Genomic DNA, 26,539 nt, shown 5'->3' with positions numbered 1-26,539 from the left:
CTTAACAGGGCCAATAGGACATATCAAGCATTTGGGCAGCGCCAACTGTGTCACACTGAGCAGAGATCTCTCAGCCTAGAGTTCCCATACTTTTCACGTAAAGCATCATAGAGTATTTTAGGCTTTGTTGGAAGTATTTAAACCATAGACAATATGTAAACAAATGGGCATGACTCTATCATTAGAATTTTATTTAGGGACACTGAAATTTGAATGTTACATTATTTGTATAGAAGTCAAAAATGTTATCTTTATCTCAATTCTTTTTCATCCAATTTAAAAATATAAAAGCCATTCTTGTTGGTGGGCCATACAAAAACAAGTGATGAACTGAATTTGGCCCGTGGGCTATACTTTGCCAACTCCTGCTCCATGCTCTGGGAGGAGCTGACCCAGTGAAGAGTGGGTTTCTGCTAAGGGAATGGCTCCCCTTTTCCTTTCCTTTCCCTCCCCTTCCTACTGTCTTTCTAGCATTATTTTTGGAGATTAATTGCCAGGGCACAGAACAGCAGTGGCAGGTAATTAATAGATAAATTTACAAATCCTGCTTTCTCTGCTGATGATCTGGATAAGAGAGCATCTTCCAAGTTTGTACATGGTCATGGCAGCGGCTCCCCAGAGATGCTAAGCTAAGATGATAGGCTCAGGCTCAGTTGCACAGAGGTCGGGGCTTCAAGCCTGAGTGAATTTCACCCTCGCTCTTGACCTCCTGCATCAGGCGGCATTTATTTGATGTTAGCCAGAGTCCAATTTCCTGGCAACTTGCTTGCCATCAGCTCCAAGTTAGTTGACTATAAGCATGTTTTACATACTGGAAAATATGAATCATTTATAGTTTCAACATTGCGATTGCCTAAGATCCCTGTGACACCCAGTCCTATAAATCATAGCATGGAGAAGGTGGTCTCCTCAGTCACCTCATCGGCTCTCTTGCAGCCCAGTGCCAGACTGAGAATGCCATTTCCCTTAAAGGGGTCACCTGCTCAGGCCTGAGCTGTCTCAGAGCCACCCCTTCCAAGGATAGCCCTCAACTGTTGGCATTCTGCCTTGGGATGGTGGTGAGGGGAGGGAAGGAGAGACTCTGTCAGGTTTGATTAGGCCAAGCACCTGTTTTCTGTGGCCGGGAGGGAGGACACCAGATCCGGCCTACTGGGATGCTCTGCTAGGGTCCCCGGTTACCTCACGAAGCAAACAAGAAGCAACTTGGTATACTGTTAGCGTACTCCTTGTGGAAGAACAGAATACATGACACTGGGTGCCCAGCCCTTGTTCACACACACCTGAGATGGTACCATGTGGGGGTCTAGGGGATGATAACCTAAATGTGAGTCCCTTAAAACAGTGGGACATGTTGCCTCAGTCCACCTGTCAGCTGAGTCGGCGCCACAGACGGGGAACCCGTGCAATGTCGTGGGCCGAGCCTCTCTCCTAAAGACAGACTGGAGGGGCAGCCCTTCCTGGGAAAGTAAGCCTACCCTGGGGAAGAATGGGAAGATCCCCAATCTGTGGCTTCTTTGAGCTTGTTTGGTCCTCTTTGTAACTGGCCTTAGGATATAAAGTTAGACCAGTCCAAGAGGAAATCAGCCTCTACGTTTTCCTAAGTATCAAGGCCCCATGTCCAAGACCCATACTTGGGGCTTTGTACTAGCATTCTTATCCCTGTCCTTATGGGGAGAGTAGAAATCGCAGCTGAGGGAATCAGATACTTACCAGACACTCTGAGCCTTTGGGGCTCCTTTATACTTTAGGTACTCTTCTGGATAAACAGGAAGGGAGCTATAGTACCTTCCCTCAAGCCTTTGCCTGGCTGTTTTGGGATGGAAAGTAACAAAAAATCATAGTTTTTCTAAATGTGTGTCTCCAGTAAATCTTATCTTCACATCCTACCAGATGTCCAAGCCCAAAACCCGCAAGTCCTCCTGGACAGTTCTCAGCATTCCTCGGGGTCGGTCAGTTACTCTGGTTCTTGCCACCGGAATAGCTCTCTCGTGCCCTGGCCCCTCCGCACTCACCCCTGGCCTGCCCTCTTAGAACACCACAGCTGCGGTCTAGACGGTCTTCCAGCCTCAACTCCACGGCCCCCTCCCACTAACCAGCCAAGCCACTGCCGTGCCGCTTTTTAAAACTAAAGGCCCAAAGTATCACTTACTTCTCTGTTCAGAACCCTTTGTTCATTCGGGAAAAGTTGAAACTCTTGATTTTAGAACACAAAGCCCCATTTTAGCATCTGAGTTCTAGTTGTCTTCCCCCACAAACACCATTCATCCCGTCTGGGCCCCCCACAACTGTCGTTCCCGTGTGTCCCGCACCAGCACCCGAGGGCTCCAGGGAACCTTGGCTGACATGGTCCGTCCCGGGCTCTGACTTGGAAGCCCTGCAGATGGCTTTCATAGGCCCCATCAGTGATGATCCTTACCACACTCTGTGGTAATCTGTGACTTATTTTTCAGGATATCAAGAAGGAATGGTGTGTAAGTTAAATTCTGTTCTCAGGTCTTAGCATGGTGCCTGACACACCACAGAAGCTTAATGCATGTCTACAGGACTGACTAACATTCTTGGGGACTGACTGTCTGGTATGAATTTCTGGTGACACATTCCCTACATCTTTATCCAAAAGTAGTGTAAAATTCTGGAACTTGCCTTCCTCCTCTAACTCTGGGTATGCGTTTCAGACCCTTCTTCCTGCACAGACCTCTGGATCTTTAAGGGTCTTTGAGAAACCTCTTAGTCCAATTCCTAATCCCAGTAAAGCTTGATCCTGGAGAACCATGTGGTTCTTTTTGACTCTTTCCTGGGTACCATTAAGTTGGTGAGCCCATGGCCATGTCTTCTTACATGGGCCCTACACCTCCTTTTCTTGAGACTAGTTTTAAGTCATCATTCATCCAGCATTTCATCTTTTTCGCTTATGTCCTTGCTGATGAACTGAGGCGTCGATCTGCGTCTTTTCTCACACTGTGGTCTCCATAAACGCTTCACTCACTGTGTTTATTTAAACTACAAAGTGCACATACTCCGCGGATCTCGGTCCTACTTGGGGAAGAGTGTCTGGCAGTCACTGTTGGAAGAGGAGAAAGGCAGGTCGTGACCCCTGAGGTAGCTCTTAGCATTATCTGAATAAGTACAGCTTCCCACCACACCCCTCAGAACCCAATGCCGCCAGTCCCACAAGATTTCACTACTTACATTTATGAAACCTGGTGATACCCTATTTTTTTTTAAAGATTTTATTTATTTATTTGACAGACAGAGATCACAAGTAGGCAGAGAGGCAGGCAGAGAGAGAGGAGGGAGCAGGCTCCCCACTGAGCAGAGAGCCCAATGCGGGACTTGATCCCAGGACCCTGGGATCATGACCTGAGCCAAAGGCAGAGGCTTTAACCCACTGAGCCACCCAGGTACCCCATATACCCCTGATTTTGATCACAAAAGAATGAGTGGTTTAATACTAATCTGTAAGAAGCAATTTACATATAAGATATAATTTTTAATCCTGTCCTTACTCATAATTCCTTGGGTTTCCATATTTTTATCCCATCACATGGTTTTCATAATAATCAGAGTTACAGAACTTTGAAGCAAAGTTTTATGGGCATTCCTTGCTTTACCTTAGTGTCATGAGAAAAAAAAAAAAATGAAGAAGAAGAAGAAGAAGAATGGGGCACCTGGCTGGCTCAGTCATTAAAGCAGGTGACTGTTGATCTCAGGTTCTTGAGTTCAAGCCCCACATTGGACAAGTGCTTAATTTTTAAAAAGGTGGCATTGGGGGGTTGTGGAGAAGAAAGAAAAGAAAAAAGATTATCACCTGGATCCTGGATGTAGGATAAGTTTTTTTAAAAAAACAGCTGGTAATTAGAATCTTACTAAAACCCAAGTCTCCCTTAAAAAAAGCAAAGTAAAAGAGGCACAGAGTATAAGCTAAGGAAATCCTTTGGGTATGGAAAGAAGGGTTCAGCTTTGCTCCTATGGAAAACATTCTTGGTGAGAGATTGCAAAATGTCAAAGTAATGACGTTATGCATTGACCAAGACTTTCAGAAATATCAGGTAATCATCATTTCAGCCCCAGAATGAATTTAATAGCTGTTAGTGGATTCTCTCCTTCCCTGAATTCATGCCCAACTCTTTCCACCGTTTTAGTGTGTTTTAGTTTATGCCCCCTCTTCTGGAGGTTGGCCTGGAGAGCATGTAGCTCTTCCAACTTAATTTTGCAAAGGGCACCAGTGCCCAGCTGCTCAGACAGTGAGCTTCTGTGTGTAGATTAGTACTCACCTTTAGCTTTAAAAAATCTGTCTTACCATAGTTTTTAAGATTGATGTCCACTTCATGAGTACCTGCTTTGTTCCACGTACCAAGCTGTGAACTCTGTCTGCCTAGGTAAGCTGATGTCGGAAAGTAAACAAATTATCTGTAGAATAGTGCCTCTATAGACCATTATCTAATCCAGTGTGCAAGAAATAGTTGCCATCTCATTTCAGGGAGAGACATTTTGTCATTTTTCTACAGACATTCGCCTTCAGCCTTCACTTGACTTTGCCTGTGCGAAATAGACCCTTGAGAATGCTGCATGATAAAAAGGGCGTTCATTATGTGTTTTCATACGCTAAAAGTAATGCTTTTTATTTTAATCTCCTATTTGCACAGCAGGAGATAACTCCTTGTGGTTCCATATTACTGCACTTCCTGCTCCTGAAGTAATTTATACACCATCCTAGAAACCGATCTGAGAAATGGCTCCGTTGTCAATAATAGAACACATACCCTTGGAGTTCCTCAAGTGTGCCTCTTGGATACATTTTATAATTGTTAAATTGATATCGTAAAATAAGGAATCTTTTTTAGCTATGGTGGATGTTTTTCAGCTCTTTTTTTTTCTTTGTATAAGCAGCTAGATGATTCCTTGTTCATTTCTGCAGATTTTTACATGAGTTAGCCCAGATTCCAAATTTTGCTGAACGGGCCCAGTGCATAATCTTCAGATCTGTCTTTTCGGAGAGTATCACCTCCCTACACCGAAAGGTAGAGATCGTCACAAGAGCTTCTAAGGTATGTTTGATGTCTAATTTAAGAGGCTAGTTGTGCCCTAATTGAGGGTAAAGGAGGAAGTAGGGAGTGGGAGGGTCAACTTAGACCCATTGTAGAAAACCTTTGGACTTAAGATCCTGTTTTTTTAAGTATAGCTGTGGTGATTATCGTTAAGTGTGAGTATGTGTGTGAGTGCAGGTGAATGAGTGGGGAAGAGAGAGAGAAAGTCAGATGCAGACTGATGAGGAGAAGGAGGAAAAAATGACACTTCTATAGATGTCTTCTTAGATATTCCAGACACTTTCTGTAGTACATACTGGCCACTTAACACCAACCCAGCTAGTGTAGTTTATCCGCTGCTCAGCCGGCTGGGTTGCAAAAAATGTTGTGTTAGACCCACACACCTGATTATCTGAAAGGTATCTACAGAGTGAAATAAAGATTCTAGAGACTTGATAAGTGAAACATATGATTACAAGAATGGGTGGCAGGCAAGTACATTTTTGTTGGCTTTACCACACTGGTATTCCTTTTAAATTCTAATGCTTGTTTTTTCTCACAGTGACCCACGTCGTTAAGAACGTGATGATCCTCTCTACATACTGTAGTATTTAATTCTTACCTGATAGCATGATTCTTTTCCTTCCAAAATATAAAAGATTTCAATAAAGAAAGTATAAATACTTCCCAGGTATAATGTACACCCTCTAATAACGCCCTAAAAGGTCTGAAGAGAGGTTGGCCTAAAGCTGCATTTGCCTTTTCTTCTTTACCCTAAAATAAAAGAAAATAAAGTCAACTCAGACTCTAGAGAAGGAGGGGGGAGGGAAGTATCAATTTTAAAAATTTTCACTTTGAGAGAAAAAACAGGAAAGTAAATGGGACAAGGAGGTGAAGAAAACCCTAAGCAGATTTAAATTGTCAAAAGTAATAGACATATCAACAAATACTTAATAAGCATAACCTGTGGCCTTGAAATACATTATCGTAGTTCACCTCTGAGGAGTATACCCAAGGATAAAGAAAATAAACTTGCTTTTAAACCTATCCTACATTTAACTGTACTGTTTATATAGATACATTGTCCAAAAACATGTCCTCAAATCATATTAAAATAACCCTTTCTGCTTAGAAGTCACCAGATGTAAAGTCTGACTATAGCAACTCTTTCTGAAATACACAAATATTTTAAAATAAATATTTGGAAAATGAAACTGGCTGAAGTAAAAATACAAATACTCATATTTAATCCACAATATTAAGACAGGCACAGTTCATAATTCATTGAAAGGCTAGAAAACGATGACTGATTAATGTATTTTTTTCAGACTCTTAAATGTCTTAATAAAGTGTATTTTCCATTTCACCAGCTGCCAAGACAGTTGGCACCATGCCAGCAAACAGCCTGATGGGTGCTCAGTAAATATTTGTTGTTGAATGAACATAGGCGCCTTTGAAGTTCAACTCCCTAATAATTGGTGTTTGCCATCACAGGGCTTGCTGCACATGAAGAGTGTGAAGGATATTTTAGCTCTCATTCTGGCTTTTGGAAATTACATGAATGGAGGAAATAGGACTCGGGGACAAGCAGATGGATATAGCTTAGAAATTCTACCCAAACTCAAGGACGTCAAAAGTCGGGTATTTATTTTTCATAACTAGATTCCATGATTTGCCATTTTGTTCCTTCTCTACCTGTAATTAAAAAAAAAAAAAAAAATTCTTGGTTGCTCCATTCATCTCCTTTCTCGTTCTAACAATACACGTTTTTTTCTTTACTTTCTTTTGACTCTTGACTAAAGAGAGGTTTTTCATGTTTGATCTTGCTGAGATGACAAAATCCCCAATATTGGTTTTCTCTAAAAGAACACAATTGCATGTTGAACTGTAATGAGCGAAGAAAACAGATAGCACAGCAGTAGCAATCAGAGCGCAAGTCTTGAATCTGTTGGAATTTAGGGTGGGCTACTTGTAATTTACTCATTCTTGAGTCAGGAGCAATGTTGCATCACCAGTAGACCTGAGCATTTGAGTTATTCTTTTGCCCACAACAATTGGGCTGGGGGTCTACTGTCAAACTCTCTGAGCCTGATTATCATTTGGCTCCACACCCCTGCAGAGCTCCCTCTTTAGAAACAACCAGCCCATATCTAGGAGTCCCAGGGGGAGCAGGGGGAGTGAAGGGAGGGGAAACACACAGGCAAATTAGAATTAGACCCATGTGAACAAGACACAAAGGCTGCCTTGTGGGAGGGCCTGCCTGCCCCTGGCCTCCTAGGGTCATAAAGTGGCATGGCGTTCCTTTTAAGCTGTCCTGATTGTTTTTCACGCCATTAAGAACACACATTTTTTTGAAAAGTGGGAAGGGAGGGATGGTTTTCTGTTCTAGTCCCCAGTCCCCCTTGGCGCTCCCCCACTCCCTCCTGTCTTGGCTTTCTGCCAGAAAATAATGGGACAGTGTGTGTATTTGTTTGTTTGTTTTAGCCATTATCTCAGAGGTCTTGTGGATTATCTGCTTGGGGTTTTTTTTCCCCCACAAAGAATCGTGGAGTGTCATTTCTTTGTATAGATGCCATTAAAAAAAAGAAAGAAAGAAAGAAAATGATGGGACAAAGAGAGGAGAAAGGAAAACCTTGCCAGTCACAAACAGAAATCAGGACCGGGTATCACAGATTAAAAGTATTAGGGTCACAAACTGAGATTTCGGTACTCAACTATATAATATGGCAGTCTCATGTGAATGATTTTCACTTAAGCTTCTCTTTTAAACCTAGGATAATGGGATTAATCTGGTGGACTATGTCGTGAAATATTACCTGCGTTACTATGATCAGGTAAGAAATGGCATTCTGTGGAAAACTACACTAATGGGATTTCAACTCTTACACATTGTTGGCATTCAGAAATTGGATGATGGATGGATGGATGGATTTCAGGTCCAACACAGAATCTGAGAGCTCTCCGGCCTCCTTGGTTTACAGATGGGAACGCTGAAGCCAAGAAAGTTTAGTTGACTTTTGGAAAGAGAAGCATTATTCATTGCCTCTCAGTCTGCTGCCTCCTAATCCACTATATAATGCAGTTTTAGAGAGACCCCCGGTGATCTGGGCCTTCCGGCCAGTTCGTGAGGGTCTCCGTGTAATCTATATCCATTCGGTAATTGTTTCTATCTGAAACTAGTTCTGGGCTCCAGACCAAAATTGAGGAATTTAAGAGGCAGTAATGCCCCATACCTTATCAGTCGTGGTCATCTGTGAACAAGTTGAAGAAGTGGGATTTGAAATCCGTCCTCTCTGCTTCCATTACACGAGCCATGAGAAATAAAAATTTCAGTGGGAATCCACCTGAGCACAATTTCTAAGTTCTGTTCCTTCTCATTAAATTGAGAACAAGGAGTCCTAACTTTGCGAAGAAAGAGGTACTGTGGTAAGGTGTTGGGAAACCTAGCAGTCAGCACGAAGGGGGAAAGTCTCAGGAAACGGTTGTCGACACTCCTGCTTAGCTATCCACACAAGCAGGGCTTTTCCTAGGCACCAAGGGAAGAAAAGTAAAGGTTCCAGCACCGTGTTTTCCAAAGGCCTATAACCCCCCCCCCCGGAAGACAAGTGAAACACTGATGACGTCTACCACCCTGCCTCCTCCCCTCCTCATCGAACCCTTCTCAGCGCACCTGCAATGAATCACCTCCCCACCCCGCTCCTGAAACTTCTCCTGTTTCTGCCGAGGACATTATCATTTCGGTCATTCAGGCATGAAGCTTGTGCTCCTCTCTGGTTCCTCTCTGTCCTTCAACTGAATTGTTTCTCGTGTTTCTTTCCTGGTTTTCATCCCTGTGCCCCCACTTGCCAGGCCTTAAGGTAACTCACCTAGAGGATTCCTGTTGCTTCACAGCTGGTGTCCCCAGCTCTCATCCCTCCCTCCCCCTCCAGTCCATCCCACACCTGAGGGATGTGGGAGGCTCCACCAGTGTTTAGAGTTGTGGTCGTATTGTATCACTTTTTTAATACAAAAATAGAAATGGCCCCTCTCCCATTTTCAAAAAGTGAATTAAGACTCGACCCAATTGAATTCCAGTCTTTTACAACCACCCTTATATGACCTTCCCCCTACACACACTGTGTGATCCAACTCAAGACCCTGTGTTTTTCAAACACACCCTATGGTTTTCTCACTGATGTGTTTTTACATTCGATGTTCTCTCTAACTGGACCTATCCTTCTAGTAGCCTTTTTTTTTTTAATTTTTAAGTTTTTATTACCATATAATGTATTATTCGCCCCAGGGGTACAGGTCTGTGAATTGCCAGGTTTACACCCTTCACAGCCCTCACCATAGCACATACCTTCCCGTGTCCATAACCCCACCACCCTCTCCATACCCCCTCCCCCATCACTAGCCTTTTTATAGATCTTTTGTTTTGTGTTATTAATACTCTCTTAAAATAATACATTAAAAGGCCTTTTGGGGAAAAGCTCCCAGTAGCAACATACATATTTGCAACATAATAGGCAACATGCTTTTCAGAATCTACATGGAAAGGACAACTGGTTGTCCTTTCATTTAAAAAAAAAAAGTGACACAAGAGACCGCAGGTAATTTACCAAAACAACAGCAAAGACAGCAGCAGCAACAACAACAACAAAAAAAACAAATAGAAGGCATAAATTGCCAACTAGGTTTATAAAGTTGGCAATATAAATGGGTCAGACCTTTCTCCGGACTATCACAAATGGCTGACTGAGTTATTCTTGGTTTAAGGTCTCTAGGTATAATAGGACCCATATCTTGTCTGCTTTTGACTCACCAAATTGTGTTCTATAAAGGACACTTTCAAAAAAATTCACAGGGAGGTGTCATGTGCTTGCCAAGCTGTCTCCCAAGGGTGTGGTGCCTGTTTATACGGGACACCCTTTCCTCATCCATGCAAATGTGCCGTCTGGATAAGCAAGACTTTGACCTCTCTAGATCAGAAGCCCTAGATATATGTATAATCTTTCTAGGAACTTTTATCCTAAAGAAGTAAATAAGGACATGCATCACGATTTTCCTTAAAATCATTTGTAATAACAAAGTATAGCAAAATTTTTGGTAGCTGTCCAAAGGTAGAGACTAGGGTCAAATGAATCATGCTAGAGTTCTGAAATGGAATAATATCCTGCCATGGGAAGGAGAAAATTTAGTGACATTGAAAAATACTCGAGCTTCTTTTATATTGCAAATGTGTGCTTAAAATAACATATAATATAAACATCAAATATCTAAACATACATAAACATGCAGAAAAAACCTGGAATATCAGATATATGTAAAAATGTTTGATTATCTCTGGGTGGTAGGAATGGAAGAGATTTTTGCTTTCTTCTGTCTTTCAATTAGACTTAATGAGCCTGAGTCACTTCGTAAAAGGGGAAAAAAGAGAAAACAAAAAGTAGTACAATTGTACATGGCCCTTCTTCCATGAAGTCTTTGTTTACTTCCTCATCTCTTGCTCGTTTGGAGCCTGGGAACACTTGTGTTGAGCCTCTGTCATGACACGTCTTATTCTGTCTTACCTGTGGATATCAGTGAGCAGTTACCTGTTAGCTTTGCCTTGCTCCTTGAGGTCCAGGACTCATCATTGTCTGTTTTTTGGCGTCTGTAATTTAGGTGTCTGACAAAGACTTACTAGGTTGAATCTACCTTAAGTATCTACAAGAGTGCAGTGAGTGGCCTCTGTAGATAACTGGGAGCAAAGAGGTGAGAGCTTTTTTCTAGTAGAGTGGGGCAGGCATGTTGAAGCTTCGGGTGATATGCAGATACCCGAAGTTCTGACAGCAGATACCAGTATGACAGGAGAATTACCCTGAAAAATCTCAAGAGGTCACATTTCTAGTTTAGGGTTAGCGTAAGCAGATGTACCTTGTAGTGCCTGCCTCAACCGATTCCCATGAATTGTGTCAGAGGGCTGAAATTTACCAACGAAATGTGGCTCTCGAAGAGCGCTGAATGCAGTCAAATCAACTTCACTGAGGGAAATCTCACAGTAAGAATCCTTTCAAACCAGGGATGGCCCAGTTGGGGAAATATCAGAAGTCAACGTTTATGTGGTGCTTTCCCGGTTTTCACGGTGCAAAAATTCATTCCACTCAGCAAGAGTATAGAATTATGTGATTTATTAAGCTCTCCCCTCCCCGTAGGAGCATAAGTGATGATTTTTGTGGTTAGTGGTGATGAGCAATTAGCTGAAGAAAGGTGATTCCTGCTCCAAGCCTCCTTCCACGCGAGCTGGATTTGGGTCTAAGTCTGTGAAGTTTACAGAAATCCATCCAGAGCCATGTCTTTTGAACTCTAATTGGGCAGCTCTCTCAAGAGCTGTAACCAGGATCATTTGCTCAGCAGCACTTTCTCATTTTCTAGCTTAGAAAAGATAAGAAAAGGAAAGGAAAGAAAGGAAAAGAAAAAAGAAAAGAGAAGAAAAAAAAAAAAAGAAAAGAAAATTGAAGCCAGGGCATGAATGTGATAAGTTTTGGAAAACAGTAGGAGGTAATATAGATGAGTTCTTGCAGTGTAGGTTGCCATGGAATTCTGTGGCGAGCATGTTAGCGGATGGTCCGTCTTGGCCCTCAGACTGTAGTACAGCTTCCATTGTTTTGAAAGAAATAAAATAATTGTAGGGAGCTAGGGGGCAATTACACTGATCGTGTAAAAGGTTTCACTGAAATGAGGGGAATCACCTTTCCTTAGCATTTCCAGTGAAGCTAAAGATCTTCAAGGAAGGGGGACGGGTCGTGAGCATTCCTGAAACCACAAGAAAGTAGGACAGTGAGGTAGATGGCTCTTGTTCAAGGTACACACTTTCCAGAATGGCCTCATGTGGGCTCTATGCAAGGGTGCTGAAGAGAGTTTGATATGCCAGACGTCGCGTGCCGTCCCAAGAACAGGACACATTTCCTGCCTTCATGGTGTTTATAGTCTAGCAGAGGAAACACCTAAGTTAACGTGGCAATTTTGAAACGAGCGTTGGTGAGTGCTGTGATAACGCTACGCACCAGGGGCTCTTGGAAACACCCACGTGCTGGGGAGCTGGGGCGATCTTTGAGATCTGTCCCAAGACCTGATCTTCAAATGCTATGAACAAAGGAGGCACGAAGACTTCGTGTAGAAGCGTTAGAAAGGGGCGGAAAAGTCCAGATGCAAGCGGTTGTGGCCTGTTCTGTTACTTTATGAACGCTTTGGGGAGGGAAGTGGAGATAGGGGAAGATGGACGGAGGCTGAGGTTGTAGACAGAGGCCAGATCACAAAGTGCCTTATAAAGTAGTTTCAGAGTTTGGAATAAGTCCTAATGGCAGGAAAGATGGAATGTGATGGAAAGCTGGCAAAGTAGCCTGTGTAGAGAACTGAAGACTGCCTGAGATTCACAAGAGGCAGAGCTTATGGTAAACAACTAGGGGAGAAAGCAGGCTGGACTGGAAAAGGTATTTGAGACCCAGCTTCTCTTTCAGTGTGCCTGAAGCTTGTGTCCCTCAAGTGATTTCTCAGCTTAGATCCTCTAGTAGGCATGATCGGGGAGCTTGCCCAAAACTATGGCCAACCATGCCCTCAGCAAGTGTCTATTTAGAGAAGCCAAACAGCATTTGGAAAATCCTTACAAACATGGGAAGAATGTGCTAGCACAAACCCTCCTCGGGAGCTCTCAGCTGCAGGGGCAGGTAGGTTACAGCAGAAGCGAGGGTGATTCTTCCGTTGCAATGCTGTCTTGTCCAGAACCTTCCGAGTCACACCCGTTGGCACACCACAAAGATGAGTTGGCTAATTGCTACCATGTGAGACTCAACAGGGACTTGAAATTTAAGTACTTTCATGTGTTCCCCTGTGAATTTTTCCATGATAGGAGGGTGTTCAAAATCGGGACATACCTGACAGTTTTCTCTTTGATTCATGAGGCAAAATAGAACGAAAGCCCTGCCAGAGCCAGAGCCAACCTCAGTGGCAGGAAAACCAAAGTTCCATTGTAGAAGACACAAAAGCATTTCAGAATAGCCAGTCCAAATTTAGGAATAGAAGAGGAGTGCTTCTCTGATTCACATTTGCACATCCAATGAAAGATGCTTTGGAATTTCAATTGAAAGTGACAATAGGGAAATATAATGTACTTTTGTTAACCATGTCTTTTAGGAAGCAGGAACCGAAAAGAGCATTTTCCCTCTGCCTGAACCACAAGATTTCTTTCTGGCTTCCCAAGTCAAGTTTGAAGATCTCATAAAAGATTTGAGAAAACTGAAGAGACAACTAGAAGGTAACAGGAACTGTTCTGTTATTATGATAATAGCTAAGTTTTGTTTTTTGGTTTTTTTTTTTAAATGATTGAAGAGGATTATTTATGTCTGGTTCATGGAATGGAATTGGCGCGGAGCTCAGTTATGGTACACCGCAGCCCTCGTGAAACTTTCCATGTCTTCTGCTCTATGTGGAGACACTGTATTTGCATATCCTTTTCTTTTATTAGTGTTAATCTGTGCTTTTTATAGCTCCATCTTTTACGTCTACATTTTCCAACATATAACAGATGTCATCTTAATAATCATAGCAGTAGGCCTTCGTTGACTACTTACTATTGTATCATATAGTGACGCCAACTACCCCAATAAGCAGGAACTCTACCAACTCCATTTTGCCAATGAGAAAAATGAGGTTTAGAGAAGTTAAGTTCTCACAGCCAATGAGAGGCCTGTTTACTGGGCTCTCATCAGGCCTATCTGGATGAGAACTCATGCCCTTTCTAAGCTAGTCGACTGTGCTGCCTTATACGTATCCCCCACATGCACACACATACTCACACACACACGCACACACACTCCCCACCATGTACTTGGTTTATGTGCAGGAATCTAACAAAGATGGCAGGACCCACCATAAGCATTCAATTTTAGTTGAGTTTCCATTTTTAATTATTCACAACAAAAATGCTGACCGCTCTTTTGGCTTTTTTCTAAAAGGTAAAACTATGTCTCTCTCGAGCAGGAATTTTCCTTTGGCATTGCTCGCGTCTTGTGTTTTCACTGTGGAGACATCTCCTTATCCAAGTATATAAATACTTGCGTTGGACCTTGTGTAACTCCAACTGCCGAGCTCCATGGAGGATTTAGGGAGCGTGTTAATGTGGAAATGGAGCACAGAGTGCCAAAAGGAGAGCTTGAGGAAATGAAGAGCTTGAACCAGGAATCTTTTTACACTAAGACATAAAATAAACATTTTTAAAATGTTTATTGTGAAAGAGTGCTCAGAAACCCAAGTCTTAGAAGCAGAACAGCCTAGAAAGGGAAGCGAAGTGGGACAGATCTCCTGGTGGCAGGGAGAGCCATTTAGTTTTACTCTGGGCATAAAACTTGCTTAACTAAGGAGAGCGGTTACAAGTGAATATTTCTACCTTGTAAATTATTTTTAAAGGAACATGTGGATTTTTTTTCCTCTCCTGTTGATGTGGTGAAGAGCATGCATTCAACCATGTGGACACTGCATTTAGAATGTGATATATGAACCTGTCTGTGCTTATTCTTTTCCCTCTCCTAACACACCGACGGTTTTAACCTTGTCTAAGACCAGGGGCTTGATTCTTATTGTAATAAAACTGTGTGAGCCATCCTGTGGCAGTTTTTCCTGTCGCTCTTTCAATGGCAGAATTAGCGCCCCCGCTGGTCTTCCGTCTGGCTGCAAGGTTCGCCCTGACCAAGAAGGGCCAGGCTTGTTTACATCGTGGCTGTGGCTGTCGCTGAGTACAAATCCCCTCTGGTCTCCTGGACCTGTGCCCTCCTGCGGCGTTTTCTGAGCAGAAACCTGATGCACGTGTGATCTTTCCTCTTCTCCCGCCGTCCTCCCAGGGGCTGCCTCTTTCAGGCACCCCGACTGGGCCACCTCCCTTTGACGTCTGCAAGTGTTTGATGATTCCTAACCAAGATAAGAATGAATTGGGAGGCCAGTGGAGAGGCAGGTGTTCCCACCCAGGTTCCTCCCTTTGGTGCACCTTGTCTTCTGCAAGGGGATCTCAGGTGCCATTCCACATCTCTCAGTGCGCCACTGACCCTTGTCCCGTTGTCAGGAGTTGCAAGAACTGCTGAAGTTGGAGGACCTATCTTAAGATGAGGGAAAACCAAACGTTGCCTCAGTTGTTTTTCTTTTTTGGCTTGGACTACACCAAAAGATGTGAGGCATCACAAGACAAGAGAGAGAAGTGGGACTCCACACTGCCCCACTGCCCCCCCCCCTGCATTGGATGTTTAAACAAAAATACCCTGCTAATCTTTAGAGATGCCAGTGTTTTTAACACATGAAAGGTACCTAGTAAATATTTAAAGAAAATACAGACCGTTGGTTCTCTAATGAATTTCTTTTTCTTCTAAATGCCATCTGGCAAGATGGCCAGAGTCGTGGCGGTCCGTTTCATCTCGCTTCCCATTCAGGTTCCACGTCCTTTTCCATAAGGCCTTGGTGTGAGCCTAGATTGAATGTTTAATTGAAGAGGACATAATTTTCACACATACAGCAAAGATTTGATGAGGCTTTGAGGTTTATTGTAGCCATTAAAATGTCGTGGCTGCTGGCAAAACCCCAGAAAATGTCTAAAGCTAAACCAGATGTGATTAGCAAATTTCAAGACGTCTCAGGCCCCCTTTCTCCAGGCAGGCACAGCCCTTGAGAAGAAAACTGGTCTGAACCACACCTTAGCAACAGAGGGTGAATTAAATCAGAGTTTGTTGGTTGTGTAAATGTCACTGATACACGTGGACATGGCCAGCGAGCATCTTTCATAGAAACAAGAACTTTGCAGGGCACTTTTACGTAGGCAAACGGAGCAGGCCGTTGATAATAATAGTATCAGCTATAGTTCATCCAATGCAACTATTATCTATCAGATGTTTTACATCATCATCTCTTTTAATCTTTGCAATGACCCTCTGAAGCAGATATCAATCTCTCACAAGAGGAGGAAACTGAAGTTCTAGCGCTCAGATAATTTGCAAAGTTCCAGGTGGTGACCTAGCCACATTTCGATGCTAAGTAGGACTCTAAGGTATGCACGTGGGATGCATCCTGCCTGTGACCCAGAGCTCTCCATACCTCTATACCTCCAAAACAGAAAGTTAGGTGTTCAAGGCATAAAGGCAAGGCATAAATCCTCATGAAGGTACCAGGGACAGAAAGAGAGTTCCCAAGTGCACACATATGCACACATGCGTGCTCACACACACACACACACACCCTTAGAGCCACATGTGTAGACCCTCAGATCAAAGGGAGATAAAAGAAGAATTTACTTCAGGCTGGGGATGGGGAAGGGAAGACATAAGGGAGAGATGGGCCATAAACGTGAAGAGTCACATAGACACACGAGTGAGCAAAGTTATTGTGTCGGGTTAAGATAGTATCAGATGGTGGGTTTTGGTATCAGATGATGTACTCTTTACCGGTTTGGTGGAAGCGAGGTCTTGTCAGGTAATAAAACCATAAAGAGGGTTAAATGGAACAATTACAATGCCTGTGTCAGAGGAGGTAATGAGTGCACAGTCTGTTAGTAAAGAAAACTTGAGCAAAGCTGATTAGGGGTATGTACTTTTTCCTGGAAAATGCACACCTTGTTGAATTCAGCCCCAGGTCACTGAGAGGCTGCTGGTTGAGTTTGTGGAGAATCTGATTCCCACTTGTGCTCTCTTCTCTATCTTGTGGAGACAGAACCATATTCGTGGTGCTTGGGAACATATTCCATATCTTGTTTACTGTTCTATATCCCTTAGTGAGATAATAATTTTCACTCCCCTGGTACCGTGATAAGTAATAATTAGGAAAAATACCAAATGACAGGAAGAGTTTTTCCGTTTCTTATTCATTGACCTTGTTTGCTGGCCAGAACCCTCAAGGTATTTTTACCAACCCATATGTGGTTGGCAGAATAATGGCTCCCAAAAATGTCCAGACCCTAATCCCTGAAATCTATTACCTTACACGGCAAAAGGGAACTTTGCCAATATAGAGATGGGGAGATTATCTTGGACTATCCAAGCGGGCCTAATCTAATCACATGGATCTTTAAAATGAATCTTTAAAAACTGAGAATTTTCCTTGTCCGTGGCCAGCGGGAGATAGTACAGCAGAACAATCAGGGAGCGTGCGATGTTGTGGGCTTTGCAGAAGGAGGAAGCGGGCAGTGGACCAGGGAGTGTGGGGAACCTCTAAAACTGGAAAAGGCAAGGAGCAGATTTTCCCCTGGAGCCCCCAGCAGGGAACGGAGCCCTGTCAACACACCTTGATCTCAGCCCAGCAGACCCACATTAGACTTCTAACCCACAGAACTACAAGGTAATACCTTCGTGGTGTTCGAAGCCACTTAAGTTTGCGATGATTTGTTAGAGTGGCAATAAGACCAAATGTACTGTGCATTGTATCCTTCCTGATGGTGTCAGTTACACCAGGGAGAGACACACACACACACACCATTGTTGAGGTCATAAGATGTACAATTTCTCAAGTAGGGACACATCCCATTACGGCATGAGATGTGAATCGGTGCTTTCTGACAAGGAGCCTATCGCCAAATAAACCTAGAACTGCTCTTGACCAGAGTGATGTCTCACAGATGCACAGTGACCCTGAGCTTATTTAAAGGCTCTGGAAAGTTCTGAGGTGAAAACAAACAGATGAACAAAACCCAAAATGGTTCAACCCTGTTCAAAGCATGTCTCCATTTAAAACCTGAAACACTGGTTTTCCTTTAGTATTCTTTCACTGACTACTTAGTAATGTGTTGCAGAGCACGCAGTCTGCGAGATACGTTTAAGAAGGGGTGTTGGAATTAATATGATATTTTTAATATAAAGAAAGCCATTGTTGGTTCAGTGGTCACTATAGGCTAACAAGAGGAGGAGCTGCGGTGCGCAGTTTCGACCTATGCCCTTTGGTATTGCTCTTCGTTATCCTGGCTACCCTGTCCCCCCGAATCTGTTCTCCATGGAAGCAATTCAAATGGGCCAGGCTTCTGATGCTACCAGGCATCCAATGTCTTGATGCCTGGAAGCCAAAACGAATAACCTTAGTGTCATCCACAATTAACCAGGCATCCCCAACCCCAAATCCATATGAATTTGATATGATCCTCTGGTAGTATTTTATTATAAAAACTTCATTGTGACTATGGAAGTAGGAAAGCCGAATTAATTTTTGGTTGCTGGAAAATGAGACGGGAACTCTTCAGAAAGCTGTTGGGAAGTCAGCATGTTCCAAAGAGCTGAAGAAAAAAACGAAATCGCTCTTATTAGCTAACAGTAGTTACTCAGTAGCCACTGTTATTAAAAGTAAGCTATTCCATCAACTAGCTATATACTTACTCTTGCTTTGAAAATGATGCTTTATTAGCCCTGACATCCCGTAAATAAATTGGGAACATGTAATTGGTAGTTAGCCCTTGGTGTAAGATATTCAAACTTGTTTGAGAATGTTGGCTGAAATGCAAGTGTGTGTATTTTAAGATAGCTCTCATGATGTCCTTTTCTCTAAATATTTAAGAATATGTATTTGAACATGTCCTTTCTTTTGAACCACTTGGAAATATTTGGCAATACAGCAGTTTAGGAAAGGCAAGAGTCTCTGTTGACATTTTGATATCTGTTATCACTCTATAAATGTTTATCCTACAAATATTTATCCTACAATGTTAGCTTTTTTTTTAAGCTTTCTCTAAATGAGATGCTTTGTGAAATGCATAGCCCAGGCATTCAGTAACAGTTAAAAATCTTCATTCTGAGTTTGAATCATAGTGGTATCCCCTAACTAACTTTACATTAAAGTACATCTATCACATCTTCAAGCATTTTTAATCCCGATGTCCTTATTCTGATGGAGTGGACAAATTAGCTCATAGCCATCTTGGTGAACCTCTGTTTTATACAACACTAGGAACTGAAAATTCTACCTCAAAATATCAAGTACAGGAGAAAATTAATTCATACAGACATGAAAGTCACAGTTCAAGAAAGAGTGGGGCTTTTTGTTGTAAGCATTTGTTGCTGTTTGTAGATTGCTCTATCTAGAGTCAGTATGTCTTCCAGACATAGAAAGTAGATTAAATTCTTTCATTTAGCTCCAATCCTGTGAAAGGCCCACCCCAAAATTAATATGTATGTATTTAAGAGTCATACTGTCAGGGTGCCTGGATGGCTCAATGGGTTAAAGCCTCTGCCTTTGGCTCAGGTCATGATCCCAGGGTTTTGGGATCGAGCCCCGCATCAGGCTCTCTGCTCAGCGAGAAGCCTGCTTCCCTCTCTCTCTGCCTGTCTCTCTGCCTACTTGTGATCTCTGTCTGTCAAATAAATAAATAAAATCTTAAAAAAAAAAAAAAGAGTCATACTGACAATAACAGTATAATCATACAAAAGAGGACTTGGGGAGGGAACCACACACCTCTACACATAAAAGCAGGCAATGAGAATGTTTTTACCTGGTAGTTTCTCATGGCCCTGGGCAGAGCCTGAGGTAGAGGCAATCATTTAGCAGTTTGGATAAATACATGACATTTTTACAATTAAAACAAGATTTTAAAATGTAAGTTATTGTCAACTCTTAGTTATAGGTAGGTAGATTAGTAAGGTTAAGGATTAGCCATAGCTTTTTCTTTTAAAGTGAATATATTCTTTCTAACCATCAGTGAATCAGCTGTATTACTTACATGCTGGAAAACCTTTCCTGTTTGAAACTACATGGTAAGCAATAGACTACCTATTGTTTCTCCTGCGAGGTGGAAAACAGTCCTCTTCTAGCTCACTTATTATAATGAGCATATTAGCTCTTGGGGCAAATACGTTGATGAGCTAGTATTTGTGCGGTGCTGGAAGGGGAGGTGTGTGAGGCTGGTTTTGAGACTCGGAGCCCTGATGGTTTCAGGAAGGGAAGCTGCCTGCAGGTGAGCTGGCGTCCCCAGTAATGGAGTGAGAGGTGGCAGGAGAGCTAATCAGCAGAACCGCCCTTTCTCTTGTCCCTGACCGAGGCTTTTTATTTTTCACATTTGGATTTGGGGTGGTGTGGAGTGTCCTTTCCTCCTCTTAATACTGTAGTTAATCAAGATTTGGCTGTGAAAATTAAGGAGAAATGCTAATAACTGGTGTTTGCATTATTGGGGACATTGGAAGGATCCTGTCCCGAAGCCACTGTCCAGTCCAGTTCTTCAGTGCAAGTTTCAGTCACCACCACCCTCTCTGACTTCCATCTTTCTCCCAAGCATGTTGGCTTCTCCTCCGTCAGGAATCTGCATTATCTGTCCACTGCTTGAATGAAAGTAGAGCCTTTGGCACACTAAGTCAGTTAGTCTTATTGAGCCCAAAACAGAATTTTTGAAAAGTAATTGCCTCCGGAGCTTATCTCAGGCATCAAAGAAGATGACTTAAAGAAGCTCTGTGAGGATTATTCCTTTGAATTTACAATAGACACAGTGAGGCTGTGTCTTTTATAGGGGGCTATCATGGCTACAGTTCTGCCCCTAGTACAGGTGATATGGGGGTATCCTGAGAGTTGCCAGATTGATTAAATAAAATGTGGGAGGCCCAGTTACATCCAAATTTCAGATTAAAAAGTTTTGTTTTTTGTTTTTGTCTTTTTGATTTGGGGTTTTTTTTGTTTGTTTTTTGGGGGTTTTTTTGTTTTGTTTTTGTTTTTGTTTTTGTTTTGCAGGAGTCTGTCTCAAATATTGCACAGGATACACTTAGATTAAAAAAAAAAGATTCCTTGTTTATACCAAATTTAACTTGGTGCCCTTTTATATGTCTATAGAAAGTTTAGAAGCAATAAGAAAGGCAATTAAAAGTTGGTTCCCTTTTTATTACTGTTATGTACCTGCAATTCTAAACAATCTCAGGGATAAAATTTTCCCTCCAAAGGTGGACAGTGGACGCAGGCATGGTATGTTCCAAGGTACAGGGCATATCCATTTCCACCATCACTAGTGGCTACAGTTGCTGTTTTTTTTTTTTTTTTAAGATTTTATTTATTTATTTGACAGAGAGAGAGAGAGAGATCAAAAGTAGACAGAGAGGCAGGCAGAGAGAGGAGGAAGCAGGCTCCCTGCTGAGCAGAGAGCCCGATGCAGGGCTTGATCCCAGGACCCTGGGACCATGACCTGAGACGAAAGCAGAGGCTTTAACCCACTGAGCCACCCAGGCGCCCCTACAGTTGCTGTTTTAATGAGCACTTGTGAATACCTGAAAATTTGCTCATATCATTTCTGTTTCTTAAAACTACTTCCAAGTAAGTACTACTTGCATGTTAACCATAAAGAAGTCGAAGCCACTTTCCTGCTAATGATCAGAAGCGGGTTTATCTGATTACAAAGCTCATATTCTTTGCACTAGACCGTGCTTTATCCTTCGACCGTTTGTAGACCCACCTCTCAGGCATGAACGATATGATGTAGAACAAGAAATCTTAAAGAGTAAGCCCCACTTATTTTTCTAGTTCATCTTCTAAAGGTATTACATATACTAATTGGATTGGCTGTAGGCTTTTTTGGTCTCTATGCACAGCTACTCCTCTAAGCTACAGGCCGCAACCTCTGTCCTCCTACCACGTCCCTATGAGTTTCCTTTAGTCTCTCCAACACACTCTCTCTGTCTCAGTCTTTCTCTGAAAATTGCCTAGACCATGTTCTATTCCTGTATGACTCAGAAGGTAAGCACCATGGTCTGATGTAGGTAGTCAGATAAATAGCAATGGCCACCCAAGACACCCTGCATGGGTTTGATGCCTTGGTTATCTCTTCATTTGCAGAAATTACATGTAATGTGGTTCTGGTATAGATGAGAAATTAATGGAACTACCCAGGACCTGTCAAGTCACACAGCAGAGCAGACTGTTGCTTCTGTGTCTGGACTAGCCCTGACAGTGCAGAATAAATGATTTGTATGAAGTAGCTCTCCCTTTGCAAGAGTATAAGTGTTCTTTAAGACAGAAGGAGAAAAAATAAGACAAAAACTAGATCTCGCCATGAGAATGAATGTTCGTTTTTGGTTTTGCTTTTTTTGTGTGTGTGTTTTGTTTTGTTTCGGCTTGTTTTAATTTTTTTTTTTTAAAGATTTTATTTATTTTTTTGACAGAGAGAGATCACAAGTAGGCAGAGAGGCAAGCAGAGAGAGAGGAAGGAAAGCAGGCTACCTGCTGAGCAGAGAGCCTGATGTGGGGCTTGATCCCAAGACCCTGGGATCATGACCTGAGCCGAAAGCAGAGGCCTTAACCCACTGAGCCACCCAGGCACCCCAATTTTTTTTTTTAAGAGAGGGAAGGGAGAGGGGGACAGTGGAGAGAGGCAGAGAGAGAATCTTAAGCAGGCTCCATGCCCAGTGCAGAACTTGACATGGCCTGAGGTCATGACCTGAGCCAAAATCAAGAATCAGACACCCAACTGACTGAGCCACCCAGGCACCCATGATTGTTTTCTTTAATTACTCATTGAGTGTGGTCCATAAGCAGGATGGCTGGGGTGAGGGGAAAAAGAAGACTTCCAAAGACTTTTGGAGGACATCCGAGAAAGATGGTCCTTTGAACGCTTGTTTGGATTGAACCCTCAGGTAGGATTTCAGTTCCTCCTGAAAACTATTTTAAAGATAGTAAAGAGAATTCTTTGAAAGCATAAAGTCAAGAGCACAGAATGAAAGAGGAAAATAGAACTGCAAAATTTCAGAAGCTTAAGAAATATATGGACAAGTAGTAAATGAATCCACCAAACAACACGGTGGAATTCTAATCCAGGAGTGGAGAAAGGTGAGAAGCGATGTGATTTTTACCACACAATTCATACATACCACAAATTCATATGTAAATTCATATATATACACACATAAACATTTATACATAGTCATGTGTTGATAAATCAACGAAATCATTCAAGAAAATTTCTCAAAATGATAGACACAGTTTTCTAATTTTAAAAGGACCAAAGAGGGGTACCTGGGTTACTCAAGTCAGTTAAGTGACTGCCTTTGGCTCAGGTTATGATCTTGGGGCCCTGGGATTGATCCCCATATTGGGCTCCCTGCTTAGTAGGGAGTCTCCTTCTCTCTGCCTCTCCTCCCCCTCCTCTCCCCGTTCATGCCGCTCTCTCTCAAATAAATAAAATCTTTTAAAAAATAAGTAAAAGGCCCAAAGAGATTCCAGCACAGTGGAATAAAATAGATCCATACCATTGTTAGAGCATTTCAGGATACTCAGGGCGAAAAGAAATGTTTATATGCTTCTAGAAGGAGATGGGGTAGAGGGACAAGATGTGGGAGCAAATTAACCAGAATCAGGAAGCAGAATGGCTTCCGAGTGTTCAATAGCAGCACTAGAAGCTAGAAATGGATTAGAATTCTAAAGGAAAAGTATTTCCAATCCAGAATTTTATATTCACCAAATTGTCAATCAAATATGAAGGCAAATGAAAAGTGTTCCTAAACATGTAAGTTATCAAAAAACTTATCTCCCATGCAACCATCTTCAGGATGCTACTATAGAATGTGCTTTTTCATGAAATGAGAAGATAAAGGTGATGGGAAATTACAGATCCAGTGGAGAAGGGAGGTGAAGAGATACTCCAGCGCAGACAGCCTAGGATGATAGCCAGGCCCAGAGAGCAAACAGTCCAGATTGGATTAGCTCAAAAGAATCATGGAGAAGATCCCTGAGGGATATGCAGTTCATGTATCTGATGTATCCTGAATATTCTGACAAGAGTTCCATGACTAGCAATAAGTTTGGAGTTCCTTTAGTGACAAACACATAGAAAGGAGGAAATTAGAAAAAAAATATATTACAAGGGTGAGGGTGAGGGAGTTTGAGGAGAATGTTTAGGAAAGGCACATTAGAATTTATGAATCAGCTGGGACTGGGAGCTGGTTTTTGCAAAATCATACTGGTGTTCATGCAGGAGGCTAGTGTGGTCAAACCATGGTGTGCTCTACTGGGAGGGGGCTCGTGTGTGGTGGGTAGGAAGAAAGGGAAGGGAACTACATCATCTATACTGCAGAAGGAAAAAAAAAGTGAAAAGTGCCGGTAGGAGCTTGTTAGAGACGTGCAGTTAAGCACTGAGATAATCAGGACCAATTGGCACAAGTGGCTGTCTCCGGGGGGGAAGAACTGGGTGAAATTTGTGGATGGAAGTAGGGAACTGCTTTTCCTGGAGCACATAGAATACACCGGTTCCTTGAATCGGCACAGGTGTAACTTTATTAAATATGCCACAGCAACACATCAAAGCATTTGTAAGTTCTCGGGGGCAGACGCTGACATGTGGAAAGGAGTCCTAGCTTGGGATTCGGGAGACGCGGTTCGAGGGTTTAGTTCTGTGTCTTACGAACCATGGGAGAAACCATTACAACTCTGATGGGTCTCGTAAGCTCTGTGAGCCGCAGCCGAAACACTGCAGCTGATCATCCTGGCTTGCCCCACTCTGGGATCCTGGAAGGGTCAGAGGAGCAGATGTCGGAGAAAGTCCTTCGGGAAGTGTGGGAGGTTTTCTTTAAACTCATTCAGAAGCCATGCAATTCTCAGTTTGCTCAACGCATCTTGGTGTGCCCAAGAAGGGGGTGGGGGAACGCATCAGCCATTAGGACTGTGTGGCTCATTTATCACCTTTAAGGAAGCTCCAGAAGACATGACTTGAATGATTATTGACCATGCCTAATTTATTAGCTCTTTCCTCCTTCGCGGCCCATTTGTCCGAGGCAGGAGATTTGCTAAACCTGGACTCTGAAAGGGGGCTGGAGGCATTCGCCCGAGTCCTGACCATGTTGCCATGGTGTTAAAAATATTTAGTTTTGCAAGCAAACTTTTAGAAATAATAAAAGAAAAACTTTGATATGATTTATTTTTGTAAAGCGATTTCGACAAAACAGACGCAAGGGACCTGGGGTAAGTACTTCAGGAAGGCGGTGGGTGTAAAATGTTGATCAGCGTGGTGACTTCTGATGCAAAGCATTCAGTTAAGTGCAGCGTGGTGGGTAAAGGTCACCCATTTCCCAAACGGAATGCCTTCAAAGACAAGTCGGACAGAAAGGGGAGAGGAGACGGAAACTGAAACCTGATTCATTTGTTTAATTAATGGAAAAGAAGTTTCTGTTTTCCTTTGAAGCTGCGGTTGTGACATCTCTAGGTGGGAAGGATGACTTATGTCCTGCCAGGGTCTTCTCAGCTCTCCCTCTGCTTCAACCCTTTATTTATAAATCAACACAGTTAATAGAATTTATTTTGTTTCTCTTTTTCTCTGACAAGAAACATAAAACACTGAAGTAAAAGCTACTGTCATGGAACAGTCTCGAGTCACAAGCCCCGAGTTCAGATCCTTGCTCCACAAGCCCTGTGATCCTTGGCTTGTCACGTCATCCCTCCACATCTCTGTGTCCTCATGTAAAAAGGCAGATATCAGGGGCGCCTGGGTGGCTCAGTGGGTTAAGCCGCTGCCTTCGGCTCAGGTCATGATCTCAGGGTCCTGGGATCGAGTCCCACATCGGGCTCTCTGCTCAGCAGGGAGCCTGCTTCCTCCCCTCTCTCTCTCTCTCTGCCTGCCTCTCTGCCTACTTGTGATCTCTATCTGTCAAATAAATAATAAAATCTTTAAAAAAAAAAAAGGCAGATATCACTGTCTTACTGATAGTTTGAGAGGAGGGGCCAGGGGGCTATATGAAGGAGATCCCTTCACAGAATATCAGCAAAATGCGGGGTGCGGGGGGCTCAGTCAGTTAAGCATCTGCCTTAAGCTTAGGTAATGATCTCTGGGTCCTGGGATCGAGCCGCCAGTGGAGCCCCTGGTTGGGCTCCTGGCTCGGCGGGGAATCTGCTTGTCCGGCTTCCTCTGCCCCCTTCCTCCCCCTTCCGTCTCCCTCCATCCCCTCCCTCTGCCCTCCTCCAACCCCCTCCACCCTCATGTTCTCTCTCTCTCACACACACAAATAAATAAATAAATAAAATCTTTAACAAAACAAAACAATCAGCACAATGTATAATATTTTCCCCTGATTCCCTTTATGCCCTCATTTCTGATATCTAGTCCAAGAGCAAATCCTGTTGATTCTTTCTCCAAAACAGGCCTTGCATCCATTCAATGCTCTCCCTATCCATGGCAAATTTCTAGTCCAGACCAGCCCCTTCTCTCAGAGGGGCCCCTGCTTCCACACTTGCCCTCCCTTTACTCCAGTCTCTGCTCATCAGACAAGTCGGGACACTTTGTTTTGTATTCATACCTCCAGCCTCAAAACCCATCACGTGCCTTCCACGTTTCTCCATGGTGTGACCACTTCTACCTTTGCGATCTCATCTCATGCCACCCCCACCCAGTCCTGGCCACGAAACCCCAGCCTCACAAGCCTGTGTGCTCCAACCCAATACACTTGTTTCTGCTTTGGGACCTTTGCAACGGCTAGTCCCTCAGCCCAGAATGTCCTTATTTTAGATATTCCCATGCCTTAGGCCTTCCCTGTTCACCCAGACTATAGTGAATGTCGGGCTCGATCCCAGGACCCTGAGAT

The 26,539-nt window shown here is 43.0% G+C and overlaps 1 protein-coding gene across 3 annotated transcripts in view; it reads left to right on the top strand.

Annotated features, from left to right (window-relative positions):
• The window catches only part of FMN1 (formin 1), a 415,126-nt gene that overhangs the window by 279,865 nt on the left and 108,722 nt on the right, over positions 1–26,539 (top strand). For all 3 annotated transcript variants that reach the window (XM_044231844.1, XM_044231846.1, XM_044231845.1), the window contains 4 exons: positions 4,919–5,048; positions 6,522–6,668; positions 7,802–7,861; positions 13,182–13,302. In XM_044231844.1, coding sequence (XP_044087779.1) covers positions 4,919–5,048; positions 6,522–6,668; positions 7,802–7,861; positions 13,182–13,302 — 458 coding nt within the window. The remainder of the gene's footprint in view (positions 1–4,918; positions 5,049–6,521; positions 6,669–7,801; positions 7,862–13,181; positions 13,303–26,539) is intronic.

This window comes from Neovison vison, chromosome 13 (genome assembly GCF_020171115.1).
Source record: "Neovison vison isolate M4711 chromosome 13, ASM_NN_V1, whole genome shotgun sequence".
Lineage (NCBI taxonomy): Eukaryota > Metazoa > Chordata > Mammalia > Carnivora > Mustelidae > Neogale > Neogale vison.
This window is presented reverse-complemented; position numbering and strand designations above follow the sequence as displayed.